The sequence below is a fragment of the Lontra canadensis genome, unplaced genomic scaffold, assembly GCF_010015895.1.
Source record: "Lontra canadensis isolate GAN:19392208 unplaced genomic scaffold, GSC_riverotter_1.0 scaffold6, whole genome shotgun sequence".
Taxonomy (NCBI): domain Eukaryota; kingdom Metazoa; phylum Chordata; class Mammalia; order Carnivora; family Mustelidae; genus Lontra; species Lontra canadensis.
In genome coordinates, this window is record NW_022631000.1 from 2,806,992 (window position 1) to 2,823,000 (window position 16,009).

General features: G+C 34.0%; 2 protein-coding genes across 6 annotated transcripts in view; both read right to left on the minus strand.

Moving 5' to 3' along the window:
- The window catches only part of IMPG2 (interphotoreceptor matrix proteoglycan 2), an 80,052-nt gene extending 69,430 nt beyond the window's left edge, over positions 1 to 10,622 (minus strand). Inside the window, exons 1-2 of the mRNA XM_032852063.1 lie at positions 10,068 to 10,622; positions 207 to 373 (exon numbers count right to left, since the gene is read on the minus strand). Of these exons, the coding sequence (XP_032707954.1) occupies positions 207 to 373; positions 10,068 to 10,446 (546 nt within the window). The 5' untranslated portion in view covers positions 10,447 to 10,622. The remainder of the gene's footprint in view (positions 1 to 206; positions 374 to 10,067) is intronic.
- Positions 10,623 to 13,453: 2,831 nt separating this feature from the next.
- Positions 13,454 to 16,009, minus strand: part of SENP7 (SUMO specific peptidase 7) — a 168,639-nt gene continuing 166,083 nt past the window's right edge. For all 5 annotated transcript variants that reach the window (XM_032852067.1, XM_032852066.1, XM_032852064.1 and 2 more), the window contains one exon: positions 13,454 to 15,299. In XM_032852067.1, the coding sequence (XP_032707958.1) occupies positions 15,162 to 15,299 (138 nt within the window). In that variant the 3' untranslated portion in view covers positions 13,454 to 15,161. The remainder of the gene's footprint in view (positions 15,300 to 16,009) is intronic.

Genomic DNA, 16,009 nt, shown 5'->3' on the forward strand with positions numbered 1-16,009 from the left:
GCTCTTACTGGGTTAACAATGTTTGCTGTAACAGCCTAGGGATATAAAGACTAGGCTATGCCCTATGGCAGCTCACTCAAATAGACTAAATCAACAACAAAAAGTAAAGTAGGGATTTGGCATTTACTCTTTCTACCTTCAGGCTTTAACTGTGTATAAGTACTCCTACAATAGCCCAGCTATTCTTCCCTTGTTAGTACCCTTACCTTCATAATTAAACTTCTATGTTCCACAGACTGACTAAAATTTGTGCCCATGTCAAATATAGTTGTGATTCCATCCTCACACAAATTCATCCAGTAATGATATTCCTCATGCCCAGGCAGTCGATCCCAAAATGTCCTGAAGGCTTCCCAAACAGCTTCCTGACATACTGGAAAACAGAGAAGTATTTTATGGAAAATCAATGCACTTTGAGGTTCTCACAACAATCATGAATCTGTTTATTCAGATTCCAGAGATATTTGTCCATACTGTGCTTTCTGGAGGAGCATGGGAATGATTCTCAGTCAAAGCTCTTCTGTTGATACATGTCCAGTTTAAACTTTTCAGATATGAAGAGAATTTGGACTCCCGACTCCTTTCCCTTACAAATAGGCTCACGTCAAATAGGGTATTTTTCCCATTTTTCGAAAAAAAAAATCCATGTTTATGCTTTATAAAAGTGGAACAGATATTGAGAATACTTCAATAGGTGGAAGAATAAACTGTGATACATCCATATGATGGAATATTATTCAGTGACAAAAAGAAATGAGGTTCCAAGCAATGAAAAGACACAGTGAATTCTTAGAAGCATATTTCTAAGTAAAGGAAGCCAATCTGAAAAAGCTATATACTATATGATTCCAATGATATGATATTCTGAAAAAGGCAAAATTATAAAAATTGTGAAAAGATCAGTGGTTCCCAGGATTGTGGGGAGGGAGAGATAAAGACATGGAGCACAGTGATTTTTTTTTAGGGCAAGGAAACCACTCCGTAGGACACTGTAATAGTGGATACATGTCATCATACATTTCTCAAAACCCATCAACTGTACAACACAATGAGCATAAACTGCACATAAACTATGAGCTTCAGTTAAGAATGATGTGTCAAGGGCACCTGGGTGGCTCAGTTGGTTAAGCAACTGCCTTCGGCTCAGGTCATGATCCTGGAGTCCTGGGATCAATACTCACATCAGGGCCCCTTCTCAGCAGGGAGTCTGCTATTCCTGCTGACCTCTCTCCTCTCATGCGTGGGCTCTCTCTCTCTCTATCTCTCATTTTCTCTCTCTCTCAAATAAATAAAAAATCTTAAAAAAAAAAAAAAAAAAGAATGATGTGTCAAGGGGCTCCTGGGTGGCTCAGTCAGTTAAGTGTCTGCCTTCAGCTCAGGTCATGATCCCAGGGTCCTGGGATGGAGCCTCCCATCAGGCTCCTTGGTTGGTGGGGAGCCTGTTCTCCCTCTCCTCCCTGCTTGTGTTCCCTCTCACTATCTCTGTCTCTCTGTCTCTCTCTCAAATAAATAAATAAAATCTTAAAAAAAAAAAAAAAGAAGAATGGGTCAATATTGGCTCATCAATTGTAACAAATGTACTATACTAAATGTGTGTGTGGAAGAGTAACAGTATAGGTAACTGTCTGTACTTTCAGCTGAATTTTTCTGTAAATCTGAAACTTCTTTAAAAGTTAAAATCTGGGGCGCCTGGGTGGCTCAGTGGGTTAAGCCTCTGCCTTCGGCTCAGGTCATGATCGAGGCCCACATCGGGCTCTCTGCACAGTGGAGAACCTGCTTCCCCCTCTCTCTCTGCCTGCCTCTCTGCCAACTTGTGATCGCTGTTGAATAAATAAAAATCTTAAAAAAAAAAAAAAAGTTAAAATCTATTAAAAAAAAAAAAGGTCAGAGCAGAGAATAAACTGGTGATTGCCAGAGGGGTTGGGGATGAGGGGATGAATAAAATGGGTAAAGGTTAGTGAGATATACAGGGTTCCAATTATGGGATGAGTAAGTCACAGGAATAAAAGGAACAGTATAAGGAACATAGCCAATGGTATTTTAATAGCATTGTATGGTAACAAATGGTAGTGACACAGTGAGCACAGCATAATGCAGAAACTTGTCTAATCACTATGTTGTACACCTGAAACTAATGTAACATTGTATGTCAATTATACTCTAAAGAAATTTTTTTAAAGATAAGAGAACTGAAAAAATTAAAATGATCTTCCAGAGAAAGGTAGTGCTATATTAAAATAAAAAATAATTCAATCTATCTGCTAAATTATTCCAAAGGATCAAATCTGCAAAGGATGCTAAACAGGCTGTCTGCACATTTTGTATAGAACTAAGTGTATTGCTATGCTGCAGTCATTTCATTGGCTAAATGCCAGACACTGTGGACAACAGACAGACTGAGATAGGAGAGAAGAGGAACAGAATGCTGAGGGAGAAAGATCGATGCAAATGCATAGAGATCAAGACCATTATTTTTCGTCCCAAGAAAAATGAAGGTGTACCCAGTAGCATATTAAGGTGAAGCCCCTGAACTCACAAAGTCAGAAAGTCTAACAGAATTCTAGCCCTAGCCACACCATGTACTAGCTTCATAACCAGGGGTAACTTACCTAGCCATTTAAGGCTTCAATGTACTCATCTCTCTTATTTAACTAGATAAATCATTACTGCCTTACCTATCTACCTGTAAGAGTTTTATAAAGTCCTTAGTGCTACATGAATATTAGTGTCATCATCATAATGGATTTTGGTTGTCTCATAGTTTTTTGATAGAAGAAGATAGTCTAAGCCAAAAAAAAAAAAAAAAACAACAACAACAACAACAAACTACACTTTAAGAAAGAGGAAAATATATGACTATTTAAAGTTCCTCTAACAGTGATTTTTTAGGGTTAAAATGAAACTTTGGTTGCAAACTTAGTTTTCTCTTTTAGTGAACTAACTGCAAACTGCATCCTTATAACTGCTCTTCAGAACTTCTGATATTACAGAATTCAGAAGAATCCAGCCAAAGTTGACTGAGGCAGAGCTGACCACCTGTAGATTCAGAATTCTTCCCCGCTTCTTAAAAATTTCACATGAAAATTTAGTGCCCACCAGAAGACAATGCAAAGGTGAATGTCTCAATTGGCAAAATAAATAAATTTTTTGTTGTCACAAAAAATGAATGTCTATAAGGTCTAGTTATGAAAAAAGTGATTCAAAGAAATTATTAAAAATATTATAAGACTGAGTGTATATCTATAAAGAAAGAAAAATAAATCTCAATAATTTATTTACAATATACACAAAAAATAATTTGAAATATGAAAGCTAATATTACAAAGTTCCTAAAAGAAAACACAGAAGAATATGTATAACTTCAGGACAGGCAAAGATTTCATAGGACATAGAAAGCAACAACTACAAAAGGAAAAAAAAGAAATTAGAATTTATCAAAACAACTACTCATCAAAGATACTATTAATAAAAAATAGATAGGCAGGGGTGCCTGGGTGGCTCAGTCATTAAGCATCTGCCTTCAGCTCAAGTCATGATCCCAGGGTCCTGGGATTGAGCCCTGCTCAGCAGGAAGCCAGCTTCTCCCTCTCCCTCTGCTTGTGTCCCCTCTCTCGCTGTGTTTCTCTCCATCAAATAAATAAACAAAATCTTTTAGAAAAAGAAATGGATAGGCAAGCCATACCTATGGCAGAAAATATTCAAAATACATATATCTCCCACAGAACCAGTATTTAGGATATTTAAAGAATTTCTACAACTCTAATAAAAAGGCAAACAATCTAATTTTCAAAACATGCAAAAGACTGGAACAAACACTTTACAAAGGAAGTATATGTATATGTGACAAAGCGCTATCATTCACCTTCAGAAAAATGCAAATTAACACATCCACACATGAATCACTAACATTAAGATGGTAGTATCACTAAACTGATCTACAGATCTAAAGCAATCCTATCTGAACACAGGTTGGCTTCTTTATAGAAATTGACAAGCTAATTCTAAAATTCATATAGAATTACAATAAACCTAGAATAACTAAAATAATTTTGAAAAAGAACAAATAGATAAACTGGACTTTATCAAAATCAAAAACTTTAGTGCATAGAAGACACCATCAAGAAAGTGAAAAGACAAACCACAGAATAAGAAAAAATACTTTCAAATAATTTATCTGATAAGAAACCTGTATTTAGAATATATAAAGAATGGTTACAACTCAATTATTTTTTAAAAACTGAAAAAAGGGAAGGATTCAAAGATATTTTTCAAAAGAAGATATTCAAATGACAAAAAGCAAATAAAAAGATGTTTAATGTTACTAATCATTAAAGAAATGCAAATCAAAACAAGGGAATACTATTTCACACATACTAGGATGGTGGTGATTTTTTTTTTTTTTAAAGGAAAATCATAGTGCTAGCAAAGATAGAGAAATAAGAATCTCACACACCACTGTTAGGAAATTGAGATGATACAGCTACTTTACAAAGTACTACCTGGCAGTTCCTCATACAGTTAAACATAAAGTTACCATATAACCCAGAAATTCTACTCGTAAGTATACACTTAAATAACTGAAAACATCCCAAATGCCCAACAACTGACAAATGGATAAATGAAATATGGTATAGCCATATAAGGAAATACTATTATTTGGCCATAAAAAATAAACCAGTAATGTATGCTACAACATGAATGAATGTTGAAAACATTATGCAAAGTGAAAGAAGTCAGTCACAAAAGACCACATATTATATTATCTCATTTATCTGAAATATCCTTAATAGATAACTCTATAGAAATAAAAAGCAGATTTGTGGTTGCTTAGGCTTCAGGAGAGGGACAGAGGAAATAAAGGGTAAGAGAGTGATGACTAAAGGGTATGAAGTTTCTCTTTGAGGTGATGAAAGGTTCTTAAACTCAGTGTGATAATGGTTGCATATTTCTGTGAACATATTAGAAAACCACTGAATTCTTTACATTAAATGGATGAATTGTATGGTATGTGAATTATGTCTCAATAAAATTGTAAAAGTAATTCTTTCCAGAAAGGTAATATATCCTTAATTTATCCAATGGCTTTCCATTTGTGAGCTATCTGACAAGAATGTCCAATTAACAAACATGAAATATAGAATTCAGAATATGTACATTTAAATAGAGGAGGAGAACTGGGTGAGGACAGGGTTGGGGGGTAGCCTGGACCCCTCATGCAGCTTAGAGAGAGAAAACCCACATAGGACACTGCAGCCAGTAGAGTGAAGAGTAAAATCAGCACATCCCAGGAAAAGAGGTACTAAGGAGATCAAAACTTTACCAGAGACAATTGCCACACACTTTGCTATGGCCTAGAAGTAGACCTGTTCTGAAATCCCAACCTTGTTAAACAATTTTCATATCATCTTTAGTGACTGTTAAAGATTTTTGAGAAAACAGGTGATCTACAAATGCCTCTCTTGTGGCAAAGAAAACCTGCCCTGCAAACTGCTGGAGGAAAGCAAAATGTAATAGCAGTACTCTGAAGAAAGAAATGCTTGTATTTAATCTGTCTTTAATCCTGTTACTAGGACTCAGGCTGTGCATATTACCCAGTACATAGAAATCCAGTATGGAACAAAGTCTTTCTTTAAGGTATTTTCTTCTAAAAATCATGGTGACCAAAGCATATGGAACATTTTGGTGCAATAAGGCAAGAAATAAAAGGCATATAAATTGGAAGATAAGAAGTAAAATTATCTTTATTTGCAAATAAAATTATAATCTATGTAGAAAACCTTAAGGAATACACAAAAAGCTACTAGAGCTAATAAGTGAATTTAGCAAGTTACAGAATAAAAGGTCAATGTACAAAAAGCAGTTGTATGCCTATATACTAGCAAGGAATAATCAGAAATTAAAATAACATTAACAATGGCATGAAAAAAGTAAACTAAATCTGATAAAAAAGGAGGTGTAAGACCAGTACACTGAAAATTACAAAAAGCTGCCAAGAAAATGGAAGAAGACCTAAGTAAATGGAGGGATATATCACGTTCATAGATCAGAAGACTCATTATTGTTAAGATGACAATTCTTTCCAAATTGACTAACAGATTCAACTCAATTCCAATCAAAATTCCAGCAGCCCTTTTTGTATAAGTTGGCAAGCTGATTCTAATATTTATATGAAAAACAAAGGACCTCACATAACCAAGCAAATCTGAAAAAAAAAAGAACAAAGTTGAAGAACTTTCCCTATTAAAGACTTACTATAATCAAGACAGTATGGTATTGGCATAAAAATAGACAAAGAGATCAGTGGAAGAGAATGAAGACTATAGAAGTAGACCCACCATATACAGAAGATTGATTTCCAACAAACGTGCAAAGGCAAGAAAGGATAAAGTTTTTATTGCCTCATGTTTGTATTTATTTATATATTTTTTGCATTTTCTTTTTTATTTTTCATTATATTCAGTTAGCCAACATATAGTACCTCCTAAGTTTTTGTTGTAGTGTTCAATGATTCATAAGTTGCCTAAAACACCCAGGGCTCATCCCAACATTGGGTAATTTTTTTTTTCAGATTTTATTTATTTATTTAGAGAGAGCACATGAGCAGGGAGAGGGGCAGAGGGAGAGGGAGCAAGGGACTCTCAAGCAGACTCCATGCCCAGCATGGAGCCAGAGTGGGGCTCAATTCCATGAACCTGAAATCATGACCTGAGCTTAAATCAAGAGTCAGATGTTTACCTGAGCCACGCAGGTGCCCCAAGGATAATCTTTTTAAATAAGTGCTGCTGGAACAACTGGCTTAGCAGATGCAAAAATTTAACTTTGATCCATATACACCATATATAAAAATTAACTCAAAGTAGATCATAGTCCTAAATACAAAACCTAAAAATTATAAAATTTCTACAGGGAAAGATAGGAGAAAATACTTATCACTTTGGGTTAAGCAAACTTAGATATAACACTGAAGGCAAGGATAATCCAAAAAAAAAAAAAAGATAAGTTGGACTTCATCAAAATTTAAAATTTTTCTTTGTCAAGAGACATTATTAAGAAAAAAAAACCACACATTGGGTGAAACTATATGCAAAACATATATCTGACAAAGAACTTGTATTTAGAATACATTAAGAACTCTTACAATTCTATAAGACAAATGACCCAATCATTTGGGTTGTCACCAAAAAGGATACACAAATGGTGAATGAGTACATGAAAAAGGTGCTCAACATCATTAGCCATTAAGAAAATGTATATTAAAGCCACAGTAAGATATCACTTCATATTCACTAGAATGGTTACAGTTTAAAAAGACTAACTATACCGAGTATTGCAAGAATGTGGAAAAACTGGAAATCTATTACATATTATGTGGTACAGCCACATTGGAAAACATTTTAGAAATGTCACAAAAAGTTAAACATATAAGGCCCAGCCATTCCACTCCTATTAACCAATAGAAAGAAAACATATGTTCACACAAAAACTTAAACAGAAATGTTCATAACAGATTTCTTTATAATCACCATTAGCTGAAAACAACTGAACTATTCCAAAATGTGATATATCCCTAAAATAGAAGACTACTCAACAATAAAAGGTAACAAACTACTGATACGCAAGAAGAATCATAGATGAGTCTCAAAATAATTGCACTGAGCCAGATAAAAAAGTGTACATACTGATTACATTCATATATAAAAGTGCAGAAAATGCTAACAATTCATAGTGATAAAAACCAGATTAGTGATTGCCTCAGTACCAGGATAAAGGGAAGTGCTAAGGGAGGGAGAGATTACAAAGGCAAATGAGAAAATATTTGGAGGTAACTGATAAATTCATTTTCTTAACTGCATGATGATTTCAAGGGTAAAAACATTTTTCAAAACTAATCAAATAGTATAATTTAAATACACAGCTCATAATCCTTCAATGTATACATTAATAAAGCTGTATTTTAAAAGTGCAACTACAAGTGGAATTTTTTAAATGGGAGGATACTACTAACTGCATTCAATTCCAAGTACCCTCAATATCTGTTTAATTTTACAAATCATTAGGTTAAATGCAGTTGCTTCTTGCTTAAATGAAGATATTTTTCAAGTTTATTACACCAACTAGCAACTGAAGCCAGATACTCTATGAAGGAAAAATTGCGCAAACCATTAAACTGAATTAGCTTAGTTGGACATTGAATGATCTCTCCCTCTAAGTTCCAAACATTTTGTTCCAAGCGCATAATCTCAATTATATCTATAAAATCTCTTTACAACCTCTGCTGAAATATTCATTTTTCCTAATTTTCAAAAACACATTTAGTCTTTACAAATGACAGTTTCTCTCTCTCTCTCTGACAAATAAATAAATAAATAAAATATTAAAAGAAAAAAGGTAAAAGGAAAGCTTACTACTTAGTAATGTTTGATAGTCCCAAAATAAAATTAAGAGATATAAATACCTGCTTTAAAAAAGGTGCTAATAGAGTGACACTTTAATAAAAAAAATTTAAATATATAAAAATATGTAATATCTGGTATTAATTTTTTTATTTTAAAAACAATTGCTTAGACAGTATTATGCTAAGTGAAATAAGTCAGTCAGACAAAGGTAAATACTGCATGGTTTCACTCATATGTGGAATTTAAGGAACAAAACAAATGAGCAAAGGTTAAAATAGAAAGAGGCCAACCAAGAAATAGACTCTTGAGAGAACAAACTGAGGGCTGCTGGAGGGGAAGGGGGGGGATGAGTTAAATATGTGTTGGCGATTAAGGACTGCATGTGTTCTGATGAGCTACAGGTGCTGTATATAAATGTTGAATCACTCAAGTTGTGTACTTGAAACTAATATTGCACTGTATTTGACTAACTGGAATTTAAATAAAAACTAAAAAACACTTTCTTTGAAAAAATATATAAAAATAAAAAGACTTAAGGTTTGGTGAGGGAGGAGAAGTGAAAGGACAAGAGAGAGGAAAGTAAAAAAGAAGATAAAGCAGCAGCTTAGACTGAAGATCCATATAGCCCAGAGCATGGAAAATACGTGTCCAATAAACATTTGTTGAATAAATACATAAATGAGCAAGTCTGATTTCCTTGCCTTCTAATCATCTACCTCTACTTTAGTTTGCCAGCATCACACCCATCTTATGGCTTTTTATTGTCTCCTGAGCAGCAAAAAGTGAAGTGTGCGATTCCTTCGAAACTCAGAGACATACTATGGTCAATTAAGCTATTTTGGTTAGTAAATACAGAACTTATACACATAATAAAAAAGGATTTGATCAAGGATAATACTGTTTAGTTAAAAATAAAATCCTGGGTACAGTCAGTCATGCATCCCACAGACTCTTTGTTTTGGCTCAGGTTGTGATCTCAGGGTCATGAGATCGATCCTTGCTTGCATCAGGCTCTGACTCAGTGTGGAGTCTATTTGAGACTATTTCTCCCTCTCCCTCTGCCAGTCCTCCCCCCAACCCCTCACCCCCACCTCTGCATGCTTGCTGTCTCTATCTCTTAAAAAAAAAATAAATAAAATCTTAATTATAAATAAATAAATAAATAAAATCCTAGTTAATTGCTTTCAGGTCCATTGTGAGAAGTGCCATCATTTTAGACATGATAAGTTTAAGTATACCAACCAGAGACTTATCATCATGAATCTGCAGAATGTCTGGACTATAAAATATAGAAATTTATTATATTTTCATGTATATAAAGTAACTAATTACCCAAATAGGTAAGTATGCCATGGATAATACATTTTGCAGGTATATTTAAACAAATTACTGAATGATGAAGGAAAAATAATTAAATTTTCCAATAACACAAACTGGTATTTTTGACATGCTTAAAAGGCTTTAGCCATTTCCACTCTTAAACTTTCCTCTCAATCTATATAAATACTATACTTTCAGCAAGTCCCTTTCCCATAGCTAATACAAAGATAATATTTGGCTCAGTATCTGTCTAAATTATCACAGACTTTGAATTTTCACAAGATACAACACACATGTTAGAAATATGTTTGAATTGCATCATGAAGCCCCAAGGTTTAGATGCTCACTTACCTCGTACTTTAAAATATTTCACATGGTTTGCCACAGCCTCTGTCACACTTTCACCCGGACAGGTTTTCACACCATTAGGAAACAGAATAGATCGCCTTCTTCTCAGCAACCACTGTTTCTCAGTTTCTCTGTGGTCCAGAGGTAGTTTCCTTTCAGTAGAAGGAGAAGTGTCTGTGGATTCTGAGTCAGTCAGGAAAAAAGAAACCGCACTCTTGGGTTCTTGGATATCTTCTAAAGACATGTAGGTTTGTGCTACAGAGTGAAAGCATAGACAAGTCTTCTGATAATAACAAAGATACAGTATGAAAGGTAATAAATAAAAACTGACTTTTGTGCCATATTTCAATTTTAAAGTCATGATCAGACTACAGACATGCATGCCTCAAGAGTGGAGGAGTGAGCTGTCAATTTTTTCTCCATCTAACTCCTCCTCCTTTATTTCAAGATTCTTGGTTATTGAAACAACTATATATCCAATTGCAACACAAGAAATAAGAGGAAGTAAGTCCGAAGTAGAAATTACTAAAGAAAAAAAACAAAATTATTGGAGAGATTTTAAAAGTTTAAATGAAGCAATAACAAAGACTAAAATAATAGCATTTGATTCAATTTCTTACACAGTTGTATCAAATAATGTTATTTTTAAAGAGATTATAATACAAATATAAGGAAAAAATATATAGATTTTTAAATACCTGTTAGTGATGTAAGGTTTCCTTCTATCACGACAAATATCAAAATACCCAAAGAAATCTTCCCCAAATGAGGAAACATAATCATTTGGGCCAAAATCAAAGGAATGAGAAGAAACCAAAATCCTTAACTTGAACACCCAAAAAGACTTGAAACTTCCAGTAACAAATTATTATAGGAAAGGTCTAACATTTAAGAGTTTATATTTGAGAACTGACAAACATTCCAAAACCATTATAAATTAGCTAAATAAAAATGGTGTCCTTTCAAAATAGCTGTCACTTCTTTCCTGAAATAACCAGCACAGCTATGAAAGCGGAAGAGATAAGCTAATTAGAACAGATGGGGAGAGACAATTTCTTTATTCTAATCTACCCAGCTAAGCTGTTTACGGCTCTTTCTTTGCCTTTAACAAGGAGTCCACTTAAAAATACTCTTTCACGTATGATTCATGGAGTTTTACAATTTTTATGAACCTAGTGGTTGAACATGACAGATTCGCAAGTTCTCTGGGTTCTTCTAGGGTCTATGATTTGTTTTGTTTTAAGATTCATTTATTTATTTATTTTGAGAGAGAGAGAGAGTGTGGGTGGGGTGGAGGCAGAGGAAGAGACAGTCTCGAGCAGAACTCCGTGCTGAATGCAGAGCCCAACTTGGGGCCTTATCTCACCACCCTGAGCTCACAACCTGAGCCAAAACTAAGAGTCAGAAGTTCAACCAACTGTGACACTCAGGTGCCCCTAGGACTTATGATATGTAAGCAAAAGATTTTACAAGCCCAAACTGACTATACCTATCTACTTCAGAAATACAGAGCTAGGTACAAAACTAACTCTAGCTAGTTTTCCTGGAGCTATTTCTTTTCGGCATAGTTACTATCATGTAAATTTCTCTCCTTGATAAAAAATTTGAAAATCTGGGATGCCTGGGTGGCTGAGTTGGTTGTGTCTGCCTTCAGCCCAGGTCATGATCCCAGGGTCCTGAGATGGAGTCCCACATCATGCTCCTTGCTCAGAAGATAGTCAGCTTCTCCCTCTGCCTGCTGCTCCCTTTGCTTGTGCTCTGACAAGTAAATTAAATCTATTTTTAAAAAAAGAAATTTGAAAATCTTTGGTTATAACCACTTAATGACTTCTTCTGTATTTATAAAATGGGATAGGAATAATAAACCTAACCCATGATGGCCTATCGTGAGGATTAAGTTAGTAAATACACAGAAAATGCTTAGAATAGTGCCTGATACATACTAAGCATACAATAAAAATGATAGCCACATGATAACTGTGTTAGCTACTAAACATGAGACCCGGTATGTTTATGTACATGAGGAACTCCTAGCCAAGAAAGGATATCTTTTATCACATTAGGACCAGATAAAATTCTTTGTATTAGGACAGTTGTTTTTATCAAATAAACCAAGTAGAAAGCAATTAAATTCATCAAAGTCCCTGGGAAAGCTAGGATTTACATCTTATGTCATGTACCTCTAGTGAAGTTTTCAGTGGGGGGGACTGTTTGGTAAAGATCTAAAGCACATTTCTCTTGAGAATCCTAAAGTAGTCCTGACCCCAATTTCTTCAGCCCCCAAAAGGGATGCACTCAGTTGTAAGAGAAGAGACCAGCTGGGTGAGTGTAGACCATACCAGCATAAGGAAGCCTGATACCCACAAAAGCCTGTCTTTTAATGGCCTCTAGGCAGTTTCCAAATTTCTCCAAGGACAAGTTCAGTTACAAGAGACTCTATAGAAGGAAGGAAAAAGCATATGTTTTCCAATACCATTTTATATACTTCTGGTCAAGCAGGCTTTCAAAGTATGCATGTCTACTCATAGTTCTCCCAGACCAGGCATAGTTCAACAATTAGAGGTCATTTTCACAATTAAAAAAAATATTGAATACAAATGACATTTTACATTTATTTTAGCCCAGTACATTTCTAAAGAAACACTAGTGATAAGAAATAAAACCCAAGATAATTTGCTATGAAGAAAAGGCTTAAGCTTGGTGTTAAGCCAAAAGCAATTACAGCATAAGTGAATAATTTTATATGATTAAAAAGTAGGTGACACTGGAAAGATGAGGACAGCACATAGATTGGAACCAGATTAGAAAGGGCTCTCTACGAGCCCTTTTTTTCCCCATAACATAAAAAGAAAACAAGCTGATTATAAGAGGCATTATACTTTTTCTAAGTCTTACTTAGATAGGAGTCAAACAAACAAAAAAACAGCTACTCCTTTTTTTAATCCCAAGAGTTGTAAATTAAAAATAGTATTATCTTCTCTGGAAAGACTTTCCCTGTCCAGTGACAACCCTCTTACTATCTTTCTACCACTTCTCACTAACACACACACACACACACAACTAGGATGAACTCTCTCCTGAGCTCCCAAGAAAGTCTATTACAGTTTTTGCCGGGAATATTAAAACTATTCATATGTCCATTTCTCCCACTAGACTATAAATGACTCAATAACAAAAGCTGTGGTTCATTTTTTTGTACCTAGCAAATTGCCTACTAATAGATGCTCTAAAAATGTTTCCTGAATGAACAAATTAACTATATGCCTGTTAAGGAAGAAAGAAAAATTAATCTAAGCATCAGTTATATGATATGAACTGGAAATCATAAATTTGAAAATTTATTTCTAAGAATGGCTCATGTTTCTTAAGAAAAGAATATTACGCCTTGATTTAATGAATTGGAAACGTGTTTAATATAAAATGTTGATAATCAACGCATCATTTCCACATGAATTTAGGAAAATGAATTTTAAACAATCTTCAAAACATGATAAAGGACAGTGGTACCTTTGAAAAACATACAAACAAAAAGTTAAGAAGTCACAAGAAGATGTATTACATACTTGCTTTCCCAAAATTAGATGTATGAAATAATTAATAGTCTTTTTAAAAAGTCCCCTCCCATACACACACAAGTTGGGAATGAAAACATGTAATTATAACTATCTTTATAAGAAATCTCCAAAAGACAAATATCTTTAACAATATAAAGATGATGACAAGATTAACAAAAACTCAAAAACACTGAGGCTTAACTGACAAATTCAAATTCACATGATTTTGAAATAAAATGTTCCAACTTTTAGCTTTATCTTAAATTGCCTCTGCTTCACTGCTTTATATACAGTTAACAATATAAATCCAAGAGATGCTTAAAACAGAAGATCAAAATAACTCTTAGAAAACATGTTTCTTTTCTGAGAAAATACAGTATCATTGTCCCCTCAAAATTTTCCTGATAACATCAAAAGCTTGTGAAGTCTTTAACCATGTAATACCACCATCATCACATGAATTCAAAACTGTTACCTGAACATTAAATAAAAACTTAAGCTCCATGGGGATCATAGGTCTCTAAAAACTATAATTTAAAAATATAAAAGCAATTCTAGCAATCTGGCTTTTGCAGATGAATACTGGGTAAACAGAGTTATAAAATTATATATTTAGTTCTAACAATTAATAAATAAGATTTTGAGGGTATTTTTAATTAAAGTTATGAGGACACCAATTTTATCTTCTACACTTACAGAAACTGTATACATACATTCTAAGATATCAGAATAGGATAGAAGTCAATATTGATAAAGCTATACCTCAAATAAACTAATTAAGCTACATATATAATTTTTACAAATCTGTTTTGGACAGTTAAAATTTTTTTGTTCCAAATTTCATTCTGAATGAATGAACTAAATTCTCAGATCCCCACATATGACATCAAAAGAAAAAGAGAACATATAACAATTTACAGCAGAGTAACGGTTCCATTTAGCAATTGAGAAAAATAAGCTGCGCTTTGAAAGAGTCAATTTTTATCATCTTCCTAACATCGTGTCTTCTTTTACACTATACAGAAGGGATGCCGTAAATGGCATTTTCTGAAGCCTTAATACTAAATTCTTCTTTAAAAAAATACACAGTATTCATACTGCATGCTTGAGCTGCAAAGAAGAGAATTACAATATAATGTGACTTGTCAACAAACTTGACAAGCACTGGGGCTGGCACCAGGGAGGACCTAACTCCCCTCAACTCCCAGTTATATGGAAGTACAGATCACATAGTTTTATTATCTACAAAAACATTCTCACATTTACATATGCTATTGCATAATCAGAAACATTTAATCAGAAAAATATCAAATATTTATGAAATTTTAATTTCTATCTAGTAAGTTTATCTATACCACCCCCATTTTCCACTGCATCTATGAGATCTCAACAATCTAATAATATATCTTATATATTTTAGATACTGTTCAATGACTTTTAAAACTACCACAAGTTATTTTCTTCTCTGTGAGCTAACACAAATGCTGATAAGCGGCTTTCCAGTAATCTTATAGAACATCTGTGTCATGTTTGTACAGATTAACTAGCTACTGCTGCCCTTCTGTTGCTGTAAATGAAGTTTCAAAATGAGCTCTCGAATATCCTCCCGTTTGGTCTTTATTACATGACGAGGAAACCATTTCTCCAAATGAATTGGAAGCTCAAAATTAACAATAGGATCCTAATGAAAGAAAAGAAAGAATGCAATCACTTTAGCAGTACAATTTAAATTTGTTTTTATTTCATTTTACAAGAAATGAGAAATTGCTGGCTTTTTAAAATAATGGCTTTACTGAGATATAATTCATATAATATATAATTCACCTAAACCTATGTATTACTATTCCTCCCCAACTATATGAAAAATTCTAACTGTATACTATAATCCTTATGTGCTAAAAGTGCATTCAGTACTAGTCAAAAATACTCTACTCCTATACCCATTTTCATAACACCACACCAAAAAATGGGGCTGGCTGCCAGGACAACCAACAATGCAATTACAGGGCTAGAACTTCCAGTCTCAACTCCCCAGCCTACAGATAGTGGAGAGGGGCTTCACAAATAATGTTGGTAATGACTGAAGTAATGAGTGGACAGTTTAAAAAGCAAACAGTGATTCCTTGCTTTTAAAATTTCTTCCTTAATACAGCTACTTATAGTATCACTGATGAGCTAGAAAGTTTAACACTCATGCTTATTATTGTATTTATCTAGCTTATGGTTTTCTGAGCTTCTTGAGTATATGGGTCTTCTATTTTTTTTTTTTTAAGATTTTATTTATTTGAGAGAGAGAATGAGTGCTTGCACAGAAGGAGAGTGAGGGGAAGAGTGAGGGGGAGAAGCAGACATCCTGCTGAGCAAGGAGCCTGTCGCCAGGACTCAATCACA